Source organism: Rissa tridactyla, chromosome 14, assembly GCF_028500815.1.
Source record: "Rissa tridactyla isolate bRisTri1 chromosome 14, bRisTri1.patW.cur.20221130, whole genome shotgun sequence".
NCBI classification, from domain to species: Eukaryota; Metazoa; Chordata; class Aves; order Charadriiformes; family Laridae; genus Rissa; species Rissa tridactyla.
The window spans coordinates 559,647-580,690 of NC_071479.1; the positions used below are offsets into that span (position 1 = coordinate 559,647).

At 54.1% G+C, this 21,044-nt stretch overlaps 2 protein-coding genes across 3 annotated transcripts; both read left to right on the forward strand.

Annotated features, from left to right (window-relative positions):
- The first annotated feature begins 2,929 nt into the window (after positions 1-2,929).
- Positions 2,930-11,092, forward strand: PRDM12 (PR/SET domain 12). The gene is made up of 5 exons (XM_054220929.1): positions 2,930-3,143; positions 4,044-4,234; positions 5,294-5,449; positions 9,656-9,767; positions 10,710-11,092. Exons 1-5 carry the CDS (start codon positions 2,930-2,932, stop codon positions 11,090-11,092), a joined length of 1,056 nt encoding a protein of 351 aa, XP_054076904.1.
- A 2,171-nt stretch (positions 11,093-13,263) lies between these two features.
- Positions 13,264-18,246, forward strand: EXOSC2 (exosome component 2). Of its 2 annotated transcripts, XM_054220889.1 has the most exons (9): positions 13,344-13,529; positions 13,615-13,716; positions 13,843-13,888; positions 14,518-14,607; positions 14,940-15,005; positions 15,136-15,204; positions 16,072-16,248; positions 16,418-16,546; positions 17,436-18,246. In XM_054220889.1, the coding sequence occupies exons 1-9, from the start codon at positions 13,405-13,407 to the stop codon at positions 17,514-17,516; spliced, it is 885 nt and encodes a 294-aa protein (XP_054076864.1). In that variant the 5' UTR covers positions 13,344-13,404; the 3' UTR covers positions 17,517-18,246. The 2 variants fall into 2 exon arrangements, with proteins under 2 accessions (XP_054076863.1, XP_054076864.1); XM_054220888.1 differs by lacking the exon at positions 13,843-13,888 and having other exon boundaries at positions 13,264-13,529.
- Positions 18,247-21,044: the final 2,798 nt, after the last annotated feature.

The following is a 21,044-nucleotide window of genomic DNA, read 5'->3' on the forward strand; positions in this document are numbered from 1 at the left end:
TCCAGATCCTGACCATCCCCTTGTAGGCTGTGAAAGAAAAGAAGAGTCCATGGATGTCAAATTGGTCTCAAAAAGACCATGAAAGATTGATTTGCTCCACTTTTCTTCTGCCTGACATTATTTCTGAGGGTCCTGAATGGGAAACCAGAAAGTCTGGGACTGGAATAAAGATGTTCTCTCTGTAAGGGGGAGACGGGGGGGAAAAATGCCCATTTACTCCTGGCCCATCAACCCTGCAAAACAGAGCAAAAGAAAAGAGGACTGTGGCTATTCAAAGTCAGACCAATATGTACACCTCCCAACAATATGCCAATATACTGAGGGCTTCTCTATTAACACCCATGAATATTAAAGTGCTCACTAAACGCTCAGAAGGAACTTTGGGAATATACACATGAAAATACAAGCAGCATTGTGCGGGGCTCAGAACAATGGGGCGGCGATAATGGCCCTTCTCTATTAACAGCCATGAATATTAAACTTGTTTCCTCTTAAATGTTAAAAAGGAGGGATAGCTGCGATATTAAAAAAGAGAAACGAGGAGGGGGGGGACACACACCAAAGCACCTTCCTAGGACGGGGAAGAAGCTTTGGGAAACAGCTGGGGATATTTAAAACCACTCAAAAAATGGAAGGATTTTTTTTTCCCCACCTTTTTCCAGCCACCCCCCCCGCCCCGAACCCCTCGCACCCCCGAGTCCCCGCAGCCGGGACCGCGGCTGCAGCGCAGCCCGTACGGGAGTCGCGGGCCTTTTAAGAGCATCTTTTTTTTTTTTTTTTTTTTGTCCCCGGGATAATTTGAGGGTTGATGTGTTTCCTGTGAAGGGGAAAAAAAGAAAAAAAAGAAAAAAAAGAAAAAAAGAAAAAAAGAAAAAAAGAAAAAAAGAAAAAAAGAAAAAAGAAAAAAGAAAAAAGAAAAAAAGAAAAAAGAAAAAAGAAAAAAAGAAAAAAAAGAAAAAAGAAAAAAAAGAAAAAAAAAGAAAAAAGAAAAAAGAAAAAAAGAAAAAAAAAGAAAAAAAAGAAAAAAGAAAAAAAAGAAAAAAAAGAAAAAAAAGAAAAAAAGAAAGAAAAGAAAAAAAAGAAAAAAAAGAAAAAAAAGAAAAAAAAGAAAAAAAAGAAAAAAGGCAATCCGAGGTGATCGTTTGCCTCGGCGGCCGGAGGAAGACGTGTGTTGTGAAAGCTTTCCACCTGATGCGTTAAATTTAGCAAAGCTGAAATATTCACATGCCGCGTCGGCTGCCGGGTCCTATAGCCAAAGTCCAGAAAAACAAAATAAACTTATTTTTACATACATTAAACCCAAACCCAAAGCCTGGCAGGTTATTCACCTCCCCTTTCTAGGGCAGCCCTGCCTCTCTCCGGGCAAACACCCTCAGTAACTGCGGGTTTGGGTTGATTCCTGACATTTGCGCCTTTTCTTGAGTGGATTAATGGGAATAATTGCACCTGGGTTGTAACATCACTTTCGCCAGGCAGCGCTGCCAAGGGGAAGAGCCGCCCGAGCGCCTCGCCCTATAAAATACACACCCGGGGCGGGGGGATCTGGCTGTGCCCGGATCCTTCTCCGGGCAGGGTTTGGACCCCGCGGGGCTGCCCCGGCGTTTAGAGCGCAGCGGCCGGCCTTTGAGTGCTTGAGGAATTTGGGGGCCCATCCTTCCCCCCCAGCCCATTTACAGCCCCTCGTCCCCATGAAAATCAAAAGAACAAGGCTAAGGAGAGGGCTCTAAGCTCCGACACAGCAGGATTGGGTTTAAATCCAGGAAAGGTTAACCCTTTGCTGAGCCGGCAAAGCTGCGGGCCCCGAGGGAGGGGAGCACTGAATTTGTGGGGGCCGCTCTAGTGGCACCCTCCGGGGGGACGGGGGGTAGCTCCAGGGGCTCGGCGGGTCGGGGGCGGCAGGGATCCACCGCGGCTGGATCGTTTTTGGGTGCGGAGATGGGGATGCTGCGGCGGCAGAGCCCCAGAGGTGCTGCAGGCTGCCCCCGGGGTGGGGGTTCGGCCCTGGGGGGACGCGGCAGGACACGGTGGCCATTGCGGGGAGGCGGGGGATCCACTCCGGCCTCTTCCACCCGCGAGTACAATTCCCGGCCTGTTCCCACCTTCCCCTGGGAAATGCGACGGGGATGCTTGTTTGGGGACCGGACCTGGGCCCAAACGGACACCAGCCCCGGGGGCGCGTTCCCCCCCGCTCTGTGCCTGGGGACCCTCCGCGGGATTTGGGGGGCAGCGCCGGTTCCTCCCGGCTCTTCTCAGGGCCGCCGGTACCGACCCGCCGGGCCGGGGATGCAGGAGGGGAGCGGGGAGCCGCGGCGGCTCGGAACCCACCGGGGGAGCCCCGGCCCGTTCCGCCGGGGCCGCGGGGGCCAAATGCCGCCGAGCAGCGGGGACTGGAGGCCTCGGGGCCGCCTATTTCGTTGTAGCGAACAGCGGCCGCAAAGCGCCGCGTTTCGTCCCCAAAACGAGCGCGGGGCCCGGGCGGGGCGCGGGACCGGGCCGTACCCTGCCCGAGGGTGCGCCCCGTCTGTGGGGCGCCGTCGTGGGCATTTCTGCCGGTTTCGTTGCTTTTTCGCCCTGGGCGGGGGCAGGTGCCCGGGTTTGCCTTTGCCTGGGCATGCGGGGGGCTGAGTCGGTGCTTGTGTATATACGTGTGTGTGTGTGTTGTGTGTGTGCTCGCCGTGTCCCTCCCTCCCTCCAGCCACCCCACCCCCGGGAGGGGAGGGAAGGAGGGGAGAGGCGGGGGGGGGGGGCTCCGACGGCTCGCCTCGCTCCGGCAGCCCCAGTCTCTCCGCCAACGTCAGGGAGGTCATTAATAACCAATTAGGAGGGTCAATGAAGCTCATATATAGCCGGGCGGGAGCCGCCGAGCCGCACGGAGCCCGGCCCGCCGCCCGCGCCCCGCCGAGCCCGGCCCGCCCGCCGCCTCGCCCCCATGATGGGCTCGGTGCTGCCCGCCGAAGCCCTGGTGCTCAAGCCTGGGCTGAAGCCCCCCGGGCTCTCGCTGGCCGAGGTGATCACCTCCGACATCCTGCACAGCTTCCTCTACGGCCGCTGGAGAAACGTCCTGGGCGAGCAGCTCTTCGAGGAGAAGAGCAGCCCCAAGACCGCCTTCACGGCCGAGGTCCTGGCTCAGTCCTTCTCCGGAGGTGAGTGGCGGCACCCAGGACGCCCCCGTATCCCCCTCCTTCCCCCCGGACCCCTCCATCAGCCCCAGGACGGGCCCCCGGTGCCCGGCGGCGGGATGCGGCTCCCGGCGCCCCGCTCTCCCCAGGCGTGTAATAGCAGTTGACTGGGGAAGAAGGGCTTTAAATTCATTTGGTTAACTTGGGCTTGACCTGAGAAAGTTCCCACTTAAACCGCGGGCCGGGGCGGGGGGGGGGGCCGGGGCCGAGGCCGCCCCGCATTCAGCCGCCCGGGACAATATCTTTTCTCTCGCCCCGGCATCGCCGGGGCGTCCCGGCTCCCTTTTCCCCCTCTCGGATTTCTGTTCCTCTCTTAATTTACCATGAAGGCTAATTCCATTTCCATTCACGATATGTCAACCATCTCATCTCCCCATTTTGTAAGAGGAATTCCTGGGCCCTTTTAAACAAGCCCTTGCGCCATTCAGGCACAATGTACCGCTACAGCATTCCTAAAGGACTAATGAATTTAGAATTAGCAATTTCTTTCTAGTTGAGTTTAATGAATGCAGATCACTTTAACAGCATGACAAATTGCTGGATGGGCCGAAATAGACACCATTTAACCCCCTTTCTCAGCCCCGCTCCCTCGCCCAGCTCGGGCTGCTTTTCCCAGGTACCTCCTCGAAGCCCTGGGGGGGACCTTGTACCGCTTTGTAGGAACCCGGTTGGGCGTTTAAAAGGCTCAGCCCCGGGGATTTGGGCTGGGGCCGGCCAGGGGTCCCCGCTGCCCTCCCACCCTTCCCCGGGCACCCCAGCCCTTCCCCGCCGCCAGCCCGGGGAGCGGGGGGGCGGGAGAGGGGCGGCAGGGGGGGTCGGCGCGGCGGCGGGTCCCTTTTCCGAGCCCTGTCCCGCCGCCCGCAGAGGTGCAGAAGCTGTCCAGCCTGGTGCTGCCCTCGGAAGTGATCATCGCCCAGAGCTCCATCCCCGGGGAAGGGCTCGGCATCTTCTCCAAGACCTGGATCAAGGCCGGCACCGAGATGGGACCCTTCACCGGCAGGGTCATCTCGCCGGAGCATGTGGACCTGTGCAAGAACAACAACCTCATGTGGGAGGTAACGATACCCCCCTTCCCCCATACGCCCAGCCCTGGCTGGCCCGGGGGGAGACAGGGACGGGGTGCCAGGGTCCGGGGGCTTTGTCCTGTGCTTGTGTGCCGTCAGGCACCCTCCCTGTGCCTCAGTTTCCCTGTTCATGCAAAGATCCAGCTTCCTCCAGGGCAGGTGGTTTAGGAGACCCTTAGGACAGGAGATGGACAAGGCTGCTTCATCCCTCGGGGTGCAGAAAGCTCTCAGAGGAGCCCTGAAATGCTGTTGCTCGTGTCCCATGCAGCAGGATCAAACCCTGCCCTTCCCCGTCGTGGTGAAACCCCCAGCTGGCCTGTGCTGTGCTCGGTGGGCAAAACCAGCTCTGCCCCGTGTCCCCCGCTTTGTCCCTGCCCCGGTGCCATTAACCCTGAGTGAAGCCACAGGATTTGGTGGGGATCTGAGCTGCCAGGACATTGTGCATTAACGCCCTGTTCACAGAGGGGGTTTTCCCCTTTGTTTTATTTTTTATATTCACTGAGTGTCAGACTTGCACTTTTTGATTATTATTAATTATTCCTTATTATAATAATAATTTTATGCCTAATAGAAACTTGCCTCACCTTTCCTGCCACCCTGCAAAGTATCTTCCCCGAGGGCCAGGTCTGGCAGGCACCTTCCTCCTGCACCCAGGGATGCCCCGGCTCCTGCGGGCAGCTGCAAGATGCTCAACAGCCCTCTGGGGCTGAGCTGCTGGTGGGGCTCTGCCGGGAGGGGAAATTGAGGCAGGGAGTTGGGTTATCTGGGTGGGCATGGGCTGGAGAGGCCAGCCGTCCTTCCTCCCGCCCCCCCAGCAAGAGTAAGGTGTCCTTCCTCGGCCCCGCGGTGGGTGTGTAGTCCAGCATCGTGAGCAGAAGGGGTTCCGGCAGCTCCCGTCTGCAGGCAGCGGCTCCTGGCAGGGTCTCAGCCCCGAGGCTGTGCTGGCTTTGAGCTTGTCCCTGGCCGGGGACTTCATCCCAGAGACAGGAGGTGGAGGGTCTCAGTCTATCGTGTGCAGCATCGCTACCAACTGCTCTCTCCCCCTCCCAGGTCTTCAACGAAGATGGCACGGTGCGGTACTTCATCGATGCCAGCCAGGAGGACCACCGCAGCTGGATGACCTACATCAAATGTGCACGGAATGAGCAGGAGCAGAACCTGGAAGTGGTTCAGATCGGGAACAGCATCTTCTACAAGGCCATTGAGGTAAGCGGGGCCGGGAGGCAGCTGGGCAGCTGCAGGAGGGGAGCAGGGTGCTGGGACCCCCCCACCCCACAGATCCCCCCCTTTGTTCTTTGGGCTGTTGCTGGGGTGTCTGTGTGAGCGCAGGGCGGCTTTGCTGTCCCCGGCACCCAGACCCACTGGGACAGGTAGGCACCGCAGGGAATGGCCATTGCACGGGCTTCAGAGAGCAGCGAAGGCTCCTTTTCCTCTCGGTCCCCCTTCGGTGGTCTCATGGGGTGACGTGTGCTGAGCAGAGGGAGAGCAAACACCACCCAAGCTTGTTTTGGGGTGCAAAGTGTGAAAAGAGCTGCAATCCTGGCCCAGCTGGGGCTTTAGGCAGGAGCAGGGTTTTGATGCTCTCTTGAAAAATGGGATTTTGTGCTGAACCTACTTCTCTGTAGCAGGGAAAAGCTTGGCGGGGTTTCTGTGAAACCCAGGCACTGAGTGCAGGCTGCGCCTGACCCTGCACAGGTTTCACCCAGGGGTCGCAAGCGGCTCTAGCTGTAAATGAAGCGGAGTGGAGGATGGGGGCTGCGGGAGGCAGGCGGTCAGGGAGCCGCAGGGCAGGCAGGGTGCGGTGCTGGAGCAGCCGTTCCTTGGGCTGTCCGCAGCGGGGCTGTGGGGAAGGGCTCCATCCCGCCCTGCTCATCCTTGCACTCCCATAGAAAGCGCTGGTGGGTGCTGGACCGGCGGGGGAGCAGGGACAGGTGCTGGGTCCCAGGAACATCCCAGGGCACAGGCTGAGGTGCTGCGGGGTGGAGGCTGGAGATACCTCCACCCCACAGCTCCCCGCGGGAGATGCTGGGATGGAGGTTGGTGTCCACTCTCTGGCAGCTACATGCACACAAGTCACGCAGTGCCACCCGTGTGACAGTGGGGACCAGCCCTGCTTGTGTACAGTGTCCCCATAACCCAACGCTGTTGCAGGTGGAGGAAGGTGGTATCTTGGGGACATGTAGCTTAGAGTCACAGGAGGGAACATCTCCCGTTCCACCCCAGGCCAGCGCTGCGGGACCATCCATCTCCAGTATCAGGTCCAGAGTCCTGGATGCTCAGGACCGTGGGCTCCTGTGGCTGCTCGCAGCTGGGAGAGGGTTTTAGCTGGGAAAAAGTGTGAGTGCCCACTGCTTTGGTGGGCAAGGGCAGCCCCCCAGGTCTGGCTGGGCTCCTGCGCTGCCTTATGGAGGAGCAGATGCTCAAGTGTTCCACAGCACCACGGCCCAACCCTGCATTGAGCCAGCATCAGGGCTGGGTTTGGGATTGCCGTAGAGGGATGGGAGAGGCAAGTGGGTGGGTAAGAAGAGAACAGGTATTTTCTGCTGCTGCGGGAGAGTCCCGTGTACCTCCTCGGGGCTCTGCTGCCTGTCCCCGTCCGGCACATGAGCCCCGAGCATGGTTGTGCTGCTCTCCCTGTTCTGGACACCCCTCCGTAGGCTTCGGCTGTACCCGGTTTTAAGACCTGATGTTCTTGTAGGCGGCTGCTCTGACAGCAGCTTAGTTGCTTTGTGTTACTGTTCTTAAATTATGCAAAGAAGTAAAATAATTCCAGGTAGCCGTGGTGTAATTAGGAATACACACCTTGTGTGTGCACAGACGATGGGGCAGGTGAGATGATATTTGGGGAGGTGCATGTAGAGGCCCTGTACAATCACGGTCAATCTGCAGGCTTGGTCCCAGCGCTGAAGCAGCGAGCGCCAGAGCAGGATGAGTTTAATTCCCTCGGCAGAAGCAGGAAAGTTGAAATGTTGAGGGCAATGAACCCCCAGTGATGGGGGGGTGAATGTGGGAATGTGGGGTGCCTGCTGTCACACTGCAGCTGTTCCCTGGTCACGGTGGTGCTCCTGCTCCCACTGCCGCTGGGTCGACATTGGGTGCCTCCGTTCCAGGAGGAGCAGAAGGGGCCGGAGCTTTCTGTGTGACAGTGTGAGAAAGGGAAGCAAGGAGTGTGTGAGGAGCTGGGTCACAACTGGGCACGACAGGTCGAGGATCTGCATCTTTCGTGGGCTCCCCATTCCAACCTGTGCCACATGCCTGCAAGGTACACGTGCATGCACACACACACATGCAGTCCGAAACCGATGGCTTGTTCAAACTCATTGTGGTTTGTGCACCCAACAAGGAAAGGAAAAGCAAGAGAGGATTTTCCTTTTGTGGTTCTCTCTCTGCTCATTAATCCCCCAGCACGGAGTCACAGGCACACGAATGCAGCATCTCGGACCCGCGCGAGCTCCCCCCTTGTTACCCACCGCCTTGTCGCCTTCCTTACCACAAATCCTGGACCGAGAGCTCAGCATCAGCCCGAGACCAGCTGGAGCAGCGCAATCTCAGGCAGGATACGCAAACACGGATCTGGCCATAGCGGTGCCCTCTCTCAGCAGCACACACGTCCATGCATGGGCATTGCCACCCTCCGTCCCCTGCGCAGCCTCCTGCCCTGCGCCCGCTGCATCCCCTCCCCGGTGGGTACCACGAGCTGCCTGGCCCCTGTCGCTCTGCACCCACCTCTGCTGCACTATCCATCACCCCAGTGCAATATTTCTTTGGATGCATTTCTCACCTACCCACCAAAAAAATCAGATTTATTTGCTGCTTTTTTTGCTATTTGCCTTTAACATTTTCATGTGTTTTGCCCGTTCCCGCCCTTACTTGCTAGTTTGTTTTTCCCCATCCTCCTCAGCAATTCCAAGTTGCTGCCACTGGAAAATAAAGTGAGGGCAGCGAGTTTTGGCCTTTGATCTGAAGGCCACGAGATTCCTGGGGGGCAATTTAAATTGCTTTGGGGTATATGCACATGAGCACTCACATGCTACTGGCACAGATGCTCCAGCAGAATAAAACATGCATGCACACACATATGCACACATGCAATGTGTTTTATCCTTTTGGCGATATTTTATTTTATTTGCTTGTATTAAAAATAACTCATTTTCTGTTAAGAGAAAATGACACTAAGAAACAGCATCAATTTGGGATGCAAAATGATATTGGCTTCCCCTGCCTCCCAAATTCCTACTCCGCAGCCCCAGTGAGGTCTTTATGCAGATGGACATTTAAACTTACGAAGTCAAATTCCCACTGCTTTCAGGTGCTTAAAATTAGGCACATTTTCAGCACTCAGGTGATCTAACTTACGATCTTTTTCATGTGGATGATGCTTTTCTTGGACTACTCTGTGTATTGAAAGCCAGCCTCTGAAAGTAGGGACTTTTGCATTTCTAAATTAGGTTTTTAACATTAGGGACCCGCAAAGGGATGATGTTATTAGCGTTGCCTGAACCGGTGTGAGAGCATCTGTCTTCCCAGCCACGGCTGCTTCACACAGGGAGGCTTGAACGGCGTTTCCTGGCTGCTGGCTCCGGCCGCCCCGCCAGAGCAGGAGCATAATGGGAACAACAGGGGCAGGAGAAGTGCCATCAGTTCAGGGAAAGAGGAGTTTGGTTGGTGCAAAAGCCCTTCCCTGCCCCTATAGATCTCCTTGGGCTGTTGCAGGTGCTGTGGCTTTGGTGTGGGATGTAGGCAGCATCTCGCACCTGAGCCATGCTCTTCTATACACAGCCCCCGAGCTCTCCCCCCGATCCTCGGGCTGACAAGCCCTTTGCTGGCACATCTGCATTTCCACCTGCTAAAAGAAGCCCCGGCGGCGTCGGGTGGGAGATGCTGCCTGTGCCCTACAGCAGCAGGGTGCTGACGGCTCCGTCCAGAGCCGAAACGCTCTGCAGGAGCACTGAGCTGCAGCTCCATGTCACTGCTCCCTGCTTTGGTCTCTGTCACTTGTGCCTCGCTGCAGTTCATGGGTCACAAATGGCTTATTTCTCTGTGTCTCTGGGTGCCGCCCTGTCCTTGTCTCCCCGAGCTGAGGAACTCCGGGTCCAGACACTGCAGCTCCATCTGTGTGCTCTGTAGCTGCATTTTGCCTGTCACCTTGTTTGTGGCCCAGCAGGGAGACCCCGCTGCAGGTTTGTGTTGGTGGTAGATGGTGCTGAGCCGTGCCATCACCTCCAGCGCTGCAGCCTGTGCTGTGCCGTGCCTGCCCAGGGGGTGCTGGGGACCGCTGGCAGGTCCCAGATATCAGTAGGGGTCAGCAGGAGATGCGGTATGGCCAGGGCAGGCCTGAAGCGACCAGCTGAGGATGCACAAGGAGCCGTTCACTGTCCCCTCCAACACCCCCATCTGTATCTCTCTCTCTAGATGATTCCTCCGGACCAAGAGCTGCTGGTCTGGTATGGGAACTCCCACAACACCTTCCTGGGCATCCCGGGTGTGCCGGGGCTGGAAGAGGAGCAGAAGAAGAACAAACATGGTAGGTAACATTGGAAACAGCCATGGGCGTAGCATCCCTGCCCGTTCTCCGTTCACCCGTTCAGCTCTGAGGGCATGGGGTGGGCACGGGGCAGGTACACCCCAGGGGATATGTCAGATCCCCCAGCTCTCTGGGGACAAACCCAGGGACTATGAGACAGATCTATACAGCTTGAGCAGGTCCCCAGTAACTTGGGAGGTCGCCTCCATGACGGTTTGCCCACGGCTATTGCTGGTGTGGTGGCCAGCAGCTGCTGCCCGATGCAGCCGGGCAGGGAGGAGGAGGGCAGGTGTGCGAGCGGGAGGAAGGCAGCCCCAATGCACTGCAAAACTCCGAGTGGATGCAGCTGCCTATGTCCCCACTCCGCATTTAACAGATCTTACCCCAAATCACCATCGCAGGAGGCTTGTTTCTCCCTCATCTTTCACTCCCTGCTTGTCTTGGTGGTTCCCCGAGGCACTCCACTGTGGAGGAGGGCAGATGAGGGGATTTTTTGGGGGGAAATGTGACCATGGCAGGCAGCAGAGCTCTTGGGCACTTTTGGTGATGCTGTACTCACAGCCAGACCCCACCTGTGCTTCTCTGAGCAAGCCGGGTCACAGGCCAGTGGAGCAGGGGAGGATGCTGGGACCAGTGCAGGGACAGCCTGGGGCTGTGAGGAGCTCGGGCTGGAGACAAGGGCAGCGTGGCTGCGAGTTCCTGGGTCGCCTCGAGTGCTCCCCCTCACCTAAATTTGAGTGAGCCTGTTCCCAGCTCTGGCCACATCCCAAATCCTGAAGTCCCAGCCTGCGACCCCACTCTGCCCGGGATGGGCATCCTCAGTGGGCAGAGGAGCCAGTGAGTGGGCACGGGGTGGGCATTTAGGGCAGTCAGCACCTTGGGGGCTCGGGGATGCGGTGCTGTGCCGGAGGGCAGTGTCTTACTGTCCCCTGTTGTCTCCAGAGGACTTCCACGCAGTGGAGACGGGGGCCAGCACGACGGGGCGCATGCGCTGCGTCATCTGCCACCGCGGCTTCAACTCCCGCAGCAACCTGCGCTCCCACATGCGCATCCACACCCTGGACAAGCCCTTCGTGTGCCGCTTCTGCAACCGCCGCTTCAGCCAGTCCTCCACCCTCCGCAATCACGTCCGCTTGCACACCGGCGAGCGTCCCTACAAGTGCCAGGTTTGCCAAAGTGCCTACTCCCAGCTCGCCGGGCTGCGGGCGCACCAGAAAAGCGCCCGCCATCGGCCCCCCAATGCCTCCCTGCAGGCTCACTCGCCGGCCCTGCCTGTGCCCCACCCTGCCTCGCTGGCCCACCACATCCCCACCATGGTGCTGTGAAGCCCCGCAATGGGTTTTTGGACAGCAAAGACTGGCGTTGAGACATGCAATGAACTGGGGTGGGGGGTTGGTCCTTGGCAGAGCTTGGGGGCAGAGGCAGGGGCTGCTTTGTGTGTTGAAGTGTGTGGGGTTGCTGGTTTATTTTTGGGGCATCGCCGTTTGCGTGGGGTTCGGCAGGCTGTGTGGAGACCGGGGGGTGGACACCCGCTTCTCCCCTCAGCTCTGCAAGATCCCGGTGCAGCTGCACCATGCTCCCCGGGGACATGCGGTGTAGGGGGGTGCTGCTGGTCCCCAGGCTGGCAGGAGGAGAGAGAGGGGCGAGGGAACACAGCGGGACATCTGGCGGGGGTTTGCCAGCGCACAAGGGGAGGGCTGGGGCAGCCGAAAAGCTGGGCCTGGGTGAGTCACGCCTGGGTTTTACAGATAATTTGATGGAAAGAAATATTGCTCTTCTCCCTCCTCCTCTGCTCCAGCGAGTGTCCAGCTGAGACATGTGCCTCGTTGAGAGGCTGGCACAGCCCTGTCATGGGCAGCCTGTCCATGCCTCTTTACACCAGGGGCAGCTTTGGCCCTGGTGGCTCATTCCAAGGGACACATTTCCCTCCTCGGGAGCCCTGATTTAGAAAATGATCCCATTTTTCCCCCCAAATCCCCTCGTCTGCCCTCCTCCAGCCTGAGCCGTGTGGTGGGGTTTGCCCAATGCCTCCCGAGCAATGCCACGGGCAGAGGGGACAGGCCACAAGCCATGGTGACGCCCCCAGCACGACATGCCAGCTGGAAATGCCCATCCATGGGCAGGTTTTGTGGGGGGCCCATCGCTCTCCATCGCTCCCCGCAGCCGTGAGGAATGGAACACTTCGGCTGTTGCTTCTCCTGGCCTCTGGGGACAGAGAAACCCCGTCCCTGGGCCAGCTCTGTCCCCAAGGACAAGTCTAGGCGCCCTCTGGAGTCCTGCCACACGCGAGAGGAGGGCTGTGTATCATAAAGCTTAAAAGAAGGTATTCTAATATTAATTATAAGTCTAAGATGTATAAAGTTATCACAAACTGTGTTTTACTTCCAGAAAAAAAAAAAAAACAAAAACAACTGTCACTTTAACTTTGTAAATATTTATGTAAACATTATTTACAAAACTTTGATATTATATATTATTTGATTGTATATGTACACAGTGTAAATACATTTGTACCTCTCTCTTGTATTCTAAATAAAAATTACTTGGAACATTTATCATTTAGAAGATGGATAGTTTGGAGGTCTTTATTTTGCTGTGTGCCGGGGGAAGGATGTAGCAGCTGAGAGGAGTGAGTGTTTGGAGTAGCACAAGGTGAATAAAGAGATGTAGCATCGTCTGTTGGACCAAACTGGTTCAGCTGGGAAGAGGAAAGATCAGCTTTGGGAAAAAACAAGCCCTTTTGCAGGTCTGGAGGAGAAGGGGCGAGGGCAGGAGAGGGTGGTATTGGCCTGGTACCTCCCTGCCTCCAGGTAAAGGAGCGAGGGGCGAATTCCTCGTCCCTCGGAGATGTTTAAGCCAAGTCTCTGTTTGAAGTGACAGCTGCTGATATCCTTTGATATCTTCCATGGATTAATGGTCGTCCTTCAGCTGTGATGGGCTACAGGTCTTGCTTGAAAGAATAACATTTGATTTTGGTCCCGAGGAAGCAAAGCGTTCACTGAAGGTCATCGCCGGCTTCTTTTTCCAGGCTAGTCTGCCTGTCCGTCCTTTGGCAACCAGATTGCGTTTTGCATGGCATCCTAAGGACCCCCGCAACGTAGGTATTAACTGGTGTTTCCTCCTTTTGAGCTACAAACAACTTTTCTTGCATTGCGCATTTCGGAGATCAGCAGAAGGCAAGTTTGCGATGAGTGACTCTCTGCTGTATTTTCTCAGCAGCTCTGAGAGCCTAACTTCTGTTTGAATTAAATGAATAAAAATTCCACGCAAACGCATTATTTGCAACAGCTTTGCCAGGGGAAGGGGTAAATTCCTCGTCCCTCCGAGATGTTTAAGCCCAGCCTGAGCGCCGTCTTGCCGTACGCCCCCCGGTACTGAGGCACCTTGCCCACGCTAAACATGGCCGCTCTCTCCCTTTGGATCCCAAAGCAGTGAAGCCCACGACTCCCTTTCCTGCCAGGAACCAAAATGGCCGTCCGGCAGCCTCACCCCCCCCCCCCCCCCCCCTTCCCATCGCCGCCGCCCTCACTCAAAATGGCGGCGCCGGCGCTTCAGGCCCCTTCTCGCCAGCAGCCAAGATGGCGGGCGGAAGGCGCCTGCAGAGGGGCCCGCCGGCGCCGCGCCGCCCGCACTCAAGATGGCGGCTGTCAGCATGCGGCTGCCGGTGGCCCGCAAAGCTGTGGTGCCGAGCGCGCCCCGGGGTGGCGAGAAGCACCTGGTGGCGCCGGGGGACACGATCACCACGGACACGGGATACATGAGGTAGGGGCAGCGGCGGAGGGGAGGCGGCGGGGCGGGTCGGCGGGGCCGGCCTCGGGTTCTCTTCAGGCGGCCACTCTCTGCGCAGGGGCCACGGCACCTACGTGGAGGAGGAGAAGCTCATCGCCTCGGTGGCCGGCGCCGTGGAGAGGGTGAACAAGCTGGTGTGCGTCAAAGCGCTGAAGACCAGGTGAGCCTGGGCCACCTTGCCTGTGCGAGGAGGGTGAATGCGTCCGTCTGCGCCGGGCGAGGACTGGGCCGTGCTCTGGGGAGTATGAGGCGTTTGACGGGCTGCGCTCTCTTGTCCCGCTGCCAGGTACAACGGCGAAGTCGGCGATATCGTGGTCGGGAGGATCACAGAGGTAATGTGCATGGAGGAGGAGGAGGAAGAGGGTGGCCTGCTGTCTGGCCACTGGGCCCGTGTGTCCCGGTCCAATCTGGAGCGCTTATGGCCTTCCTAAAAGCACGTTGGTGTCCTGGCACGGTGGCACTGCCAGCGCGGGGGGGTTAAACTGGATGGTGCTCCCTACAACTTGCTCCCTACAACTCCCTGAAAGGAGGGGGTAGCCGGGGGGGTCAATCCCTTCTCCCAAGGAACAGGCGATGGGACAAGAGGAAACGGCCTCAAGTTGTGCTAGGGGAGGTTTAGATTGGACATTAGGAAAAAATTTTCCACTGAAAGGGTTATCAAGCCTTGGAACAGGCTGCCCGGGGAAGTGGTTGAGTTGCCATGCCTAGAGGTATTTAAAAGATGTGGTACTGAGGGACGTGGTTTACTGGTAGCGTGGCAGTGCTGGGTTAGTGGTTGGAATCGATCATCTTAAAGGTCTCTTCCAGCCAGAACAACTCTATGATTCTAGGCTGGAAGCAGTCAGCAGAGCTGCCTCCTCCGGCAGGCTCGGATGGCTGCAGGACCTCCCACCCCACTGAAGAGCTTCTGATCGTTTGTTGAGCCTATATCAACAGGTACTTGTTTTTTTTTTTTCTTCAGGTGCAGCAGAAACGATGGAAAGTGGAAACCAACTCCAGGCTAGATTCGGTCTTGTTGCTGTCCTCTATGAATTTACCTGGTGGGGAACTGGTGAGTGTGGCTCACGCAGAGCAGTGCCAGAGCCCTGTCGTCTTCTGTTTCCATGGCAGAAGCTGGGAAGCTCTGGAGCCCTTCCCACAGCTGGCACAAGGGCTGTGTTGGGTTTTGTGGGTGGGTCTGTAGTGCTCTGATATCTTTAACTCTCAGCGTTATTTGGACATAAACACTTGAGTGTTCTAAAGGTGTGCTAGTCTGCCTGATTGTCCTTTGGTGACAGATGACATTTTCCATGGCATCCTAAGCCGCCCCCCCGCAATGTAGGTATTAACTGGTGTTTCCTCATTCTGAGCTATATGTAACTTTTCTTGCACTGCCCATTTCAGAGAAGGAGATCAGCAGAAGATGAGCTTGCGATGAGGGACTATCTGCAGGAAGGGGACCTCATCAGTGTATCCTTCCACTGCTGGCACTTGGACAACAGAGCCGAGGGCTTGGTGGAGAGCAGCCAGACCTCGGCCAGCCTCGGCTGGTGGCACTGGGCAGCGTTAGGGATCTTGTTTCCTTAAGTGGCACTGACAGGCAGAGGTGCAGTCTGTATTTTCTGATGGGGCTGTGTCACTGCACACCCGGAGTCTGAAATATGGGAAGGTAAGTTGTTCAGAAGTACTCGGTCTTGGCCTAATTCTATTCCAGTTGACTTGTATAAGGCCTTTTGGAGGGATTTTTAAGAAAAAAGCTCTGGAGTAGAGCAGGATGTTGTTATAACCCATTCCTGCAGGTTAGGAAGAATCCTAGCTCCTGTGTGGGAGCACTGAGCAGAGTTTCCCCAAAGCAGACGAAGTGCCCTTGAGTTGCCCTTTGAGCTTCTCCTCTCCTCTTCCTCTGTCCACAATTACAGCCTGCGAGTCCCGTTTCCCCCACTAGCCGCCTGGGAATTAAACCCTGGGGAGAAAAACCTTCTGACTCAAACTTCATCACTCCTCTTCTGCAGGGCATTGCCCCTGTGACTGTTTTCTCTCTCCGAGGCTCTATTTTGGCCTTTACACAGTTGGCATTTATCTCTGGTTTTGGGCATTGAAATAAGCCAAGGGGCCGTTGGAGCGTAGGCTGCAGTTTGGGATTACCAGACCAAGGGTATTAGCGCTTAAAAGATGAAAGCGAAGTGTGCTTATTGCACGAAGGGTGAAGGACAGCAACTGGATTAAGAGGGAAAGTGTTCTGCTAAATTGGGTCTCTCGCTCCTCATTTTTCTGCAGGGATGGTTGATGTGTAGTTACGATCAAGATATTATTAACATTTGTGCTAAGCACTTAGAGCATTCTTCATCTTCAAAGGACTGCACAGGCATTGGCTAAGCCTCCCAGCGCTCCCAGAGGCAGGCAGGTTTTATATTCACTGTTTCTCAGGAAAAGGTGTTAAAATTGACTGGTTCCTAGACCAGGAGTGGCGTGCGTGTCGGTGACATGATGTTCTCTATGGTGGCTCATGGTCTAAGTCTTGTTGTCTCCTCGTCAGCTTGGCCAGGGTGTGCTCGTTCAGGTCTCGCCTTCCCTTGTGAAACGCCAGAAGACTCACTTCCACGACTTGCCCTGTGGTGCATCCGTGATCCTCGGCAACAATGGTTTCATCTGGATCTACCCAACTCCAGAGCAGAAAGATGAAGAGGCAGGGGGCTTCACCACCAACTTGGAGGTGAGGGATCAAGGAAGATGAACTTTCTACCAACAATGTTTTGTTGATCTAAGAGTCAGAGGCACACGAATAATCTCAGGCTTTCAAGATTTGGAATTAGGTTCATTTTTTACAGTAGGCTTGCATTGTTTCCACGTATATTCATCTCTTTTCCTCTGTCCTTCCTCAGCCAGTTCCCTTGTCTGACCGGGAGGTGATCTCACGGCTCCGAAACTGCATTGTGGCTCTGGTTACTCAGCAGTTGATGCTCTTTGACACCAGCATCTTGTATTGCTATGAAGCATCCCTTCCTCATCAGGTACAGACACCAGCGTTTGCTTTGCTCCACAGTGTGGGGAGGGAATGGAAAGGCGGCATTGGTTGCTGCTGAAGTCAGTGAATTGGGTGGTGGGGCTTCCTTTCGGCTTTCCAGAGCATTCCATAGTAAGTGACAGTATGAACTTCCCCCCTTCTGCATAACATAAATTGCCCTGCACATCTTCAGGGATGGTTTGAAGGGTTCTGCCTCTGGCAAAGTCCAACTATGACTTTAGAGAAATAGGTCTGTTTTTTGACAGATGTTGTGTATCCCTTGCTGGGATTATGGATCTTCTGTGATCCCTGTGAAAGCAGAGTAAAATTTGGGATTGTGTGAGGGTACGGTGCACTTTAAGAACAATGAAAAGCAAGTGTCATGTATTCTACAGAAACCAGTCTACTGTTTATATCCGCATCCCGCACTACTGGAAGGCTCCCTTAATTTAAGTTCTTGCTGTACAGCTTTTCTCTGTAATTTCCATCAGCACAATCACTGGCAATTCTTTTCTCATAAACAGATAAGATCTGAATTATCTTTTTTCATTCACAGTGGCTTTCATTCACAGCCAGCTCAGCTAGATGGGATGTTCTTTTAAACTATACTTCTGTTTAAGTCATCTCTCTCCTTCCCAAATACGAGTGTGTGTCCTTCAGGAGAGGTTAGGAGTTGCCAAAGCATCTCCTGTGATTTCTTATGGTCTCTGTAAGAATTCCTAACTCTGTCAAAGTTGGCTTTGCCTTGGACCCTCTGCCATGATAGTCTTGTTTGATCACAACCCTCTAAACTCACTTGCTGTTCATTGTTGTGTGTCAGGGACCCTTGTCCCCACAGAGCGTGCATTAGTAGTAGTTGCGTTTTGGTGCCAATGTTACTCCTCTTTCCACTGCAGATCAAGGACATTCTCAAACCAGAGGTGATGGAGGAGATCGTTCTGGAAACCCGACAGAGATTGCTGGATCTGGAGGGATAGCACACGTGGCCAGCAGCAGTCATTTCAAGTCCCAGCATGGCAGCTTTTGATTCTCAGTATTTTTTTTTCCCCAGTGTTCTCATCCCAAACATTCATTCCATGCTTCAGAAAACACCAAAATTCCTCATTTTAACTCCTAGGATACCTCCTGATCCCTTTTAGTACAATAGTATTAAATAGTACTGGAGTACAATAGCCTTTTAGCGCAGCAGCCTGAAAAATTGATATCCGACCTTTATGAAGATGCAGGTGGAACTGGGACATACCTCATAGCACTTGTTGCTGTGTCTAGTGCCCCTGAAGTTTGTGCAGAATGATAGGGGATGGGGATGGGATGTGTTTTGTGATGGCTCTCTCTCCCTAAAGTCTTTCTAAATGGTTTTGATTTTCCTTTACTGTGATACAGATCTGCCAGTCTGTCCTGACTGAGAGCTCTTGTTTTCCTCTTTAAGACTGCAGATCACAGGTACAAGTCTGGAGGTCAGGAGTATCCACACCCTTGCTAACCGCATTTTGGGTCTGGCTGTTCATGGCTTATATGTCTCAAGGGTATGAGATTGGATGTGGCATGATGTGGGTGTCCACATAAGCCAGGAGCCATGGGTGAGCAGTGCCTTCCCAGACTGTGTGCATCCTGCTGGTCCCTTTTTTATGCGGTGAGCTTCTCTGAGGAGGCTCCATTCTTGTTTTCTGTTAAATATTTTACATTTCAATAAATTTTTGAAACAGATCGGTCCTTCAGGAGTGTGTGTGTTAGCTTGTCTTTCTCTAGGATGAATTGGATCTAGCTTGAGACAATGTGGTTCGCTCAAGTTTCCTTGTGCCAGGACACTCAGAACAGTTGCAATGTCCTGTTATCTCCTCTTCAGCTGTTGCTCCTCATCCCATTCAAGCAGGACTTGACCTTCCTCTTCAGCGTATCTTCTGTGCAGAGTTCCTCTGTCAGTAGATTGCCTAGCATTGTTCACTGTGTCGCTCTCATCATTGCTTCCCCGCAGGATCCCATGGAGAGGTGAGTTGTGCAGCAGCTGTGTCTGGGGGATGACAGGGAGACCAGTATGATACTGGTGGAGCCAGACATTGGCAGCCAGTCACTTGCCTTCTCTGTATGGAATGGATGTGATGCTTTCCTTAGAACATCCTCTCGGATCTCTGGTGCTATATTAGAGCTGTTTGTGTGATACGTATGTATTGTGTGTATATATTGTATTTGTATTGTATTAGAGCTCCTTGCACTACAGTGCTGTAATTCTTAAAAAGGGTGAAAAAGCAAAATGTCCGCCCTAATTGTCCCTGAATCTAATTCTAACATTGCAAATTCTCATGCTTGCCCCAGGCAAAAGGAAAAGTTCTTTGCTCAATCTTTTCCTGGGAACTAGAAATACCCCGCGTTACTTCTCATCTAATTGAGACTGCTCTGCTTGCGGTCCAGAGTAAGCACTAGGTGGCAGCTTTGGATCGTGTTTGTGGTATTTACCTTCCCCAGCAGCTCTGCATCATTGCCCTGCCAAATAGCAAAGGCTGGAAGTCTGCCACCAGCGCTGCTACTGAAATACTAGAGCATTATGGAGCTCAGTGACTAAGGACAAGCAAGGACATGGCTAATCCATTCTGCTGCTGCACAACTCCAACTTCTGCCTGTGCTGCATCTGTAAAATAGTGCTTAACTTCTTGGGGATACTGATGGAATGCTCCACACAAGACCCGGGAATTGTTATTTTTGAGTTTTATGAGGATTCCTTAGTAAGTGTTGCAACAATCACATCCTCAAGATGACTTGGGAAATTTGAAAACTGAAGCTTGATGGTGATGCTCTCTGTCATTTCGTTAGTGGCCAGCCCAGGCCAAGCCACGACACTCTGCATGAGGCCAGCAGCAGCATTATCCCTATTCGTGTGGACTGGAACAGTGCAAAAAGGCTAAAAGCTTTAGCAACCTCTCCATCTTTTAATTAGAAAAGTTCCTCTTTTTTTCCCTACTCAATTGCTGGAGTTTAGCAGCTATCTTATTACCATATGGGGAGATTCAGGGATTTCTGCTGTGAAGCTTCTAGGTATAAGCAGATTTTGGTTATACAAGCAATAAGATAAAGTATCTGATGTCCCTCTTTTTTAAAGCGTTTTTGAAGGGTGATGGAGAGGTCTGCGTTTAATCCAGTAGATCTCTGCATCTCTGTCACTTAAACAACTCTGCCAGTCAAAGGGCGAAGGGGTGAAGAGACTGTACTTCACTCCCACCTAGAGAGCTTGGGTATCTGGAAATGGTTCTGCTGAACCGCTACACGAATGCAAAATGCTTCTTTGTCCTCAGCCAACCTCTCTGCAGGCATCTAACGGGTCAGAAAGGGGTTGGGGGGGTTATGAGGGTCTTGAAAGCGCCGTTGGTAATGTGGTGGAAACATGCTGAGTAAGTGTGCTCTGGAGATGGTTAATTTAGAGCTGGGTCATGCTGGTGGGTACAAAGCATGAGCTGTCAGACCTGCAAGGTGAGACAGTGCCACGTTCTTATAACACAGATCTTAGGAAGAGGGTGCTGGTGTCTGTGCAGCAGGCTGGGTGGGCTGCACAGCTGAGTTGTTATAAATATATATTTTTTTTTCCTTTTCCTCTCTCTTATTTTTTCTTGTTCTTTCTTTTTGGTCTACGTAGCAATCTTTAAAACTGTGGTCTATTTCCAGGTTTCTTATGCTAGCCCTCTATCCCCACTGTGAACTTTTTTTGGTTATTTATGCTCAATAAATGAGTATACAACCTGAAAAACAATGAGCTCAAGATCTGGACTGCTTCATCTCTGAGCTTTCCAATTCCTCCTGCTTGCTACAGCATTCCTGATATTTTGGCCTTGGGGATGTACTAAATGGGGGACAGCGTGTGACTCATCCAGTTCCTGTGCTCCTGAATAACTGGCACTTTTGTTTCTAAGCCTGAGAACAAGAGCACCAGCTGGTAAGGTTTGGTTATGGATTTTTTTCTGATGTGTGGGGGCAACTGAAGGTCCCAGTATTTTCCTCCCTGGCCACGAGGGGTCATTGCCATTCTTTGCAAATTCAGCCAGGGCTTTGCTAAGCCCAGACCTCAATTCTGTAACAAGGCCTTGGCAAGGAGACTGCTGGTGGTTCCTGCAGCCCCATCAAGCACGGCTTTGCAAGCCAGCAGGTAGTGAGAGATGAGAGTGACAACCTTGTGTGGGGAGGCAGAAACTTCCTGAGCAGTTTCAAAGGTGTCTAAGAAAGTTACTGGGCCAGCTGCCACTTGCTCTTGATTTGGCTGAATCCCTGTGACTTTTCGCTCTCTTGGCAAATGTCGAGGGCCACCAGTGCTCATCCATCTCGGAAGCAACTGGATGTACTCACAGTTCCCATATGGAGAGGTTTCAAGTATCACTGTTCAGTCATGACTCACAATATGGCAAATGACTTTTCCCCAGTGCTCAGCAGAGATGAGCGAGGAGACACACCAAGTCTGGAGGGGGCTCTCGCATCTCGGGTAGGTGGGGGAGCCGGGCCCCCTTTTTCCATAGGCAGGTCTG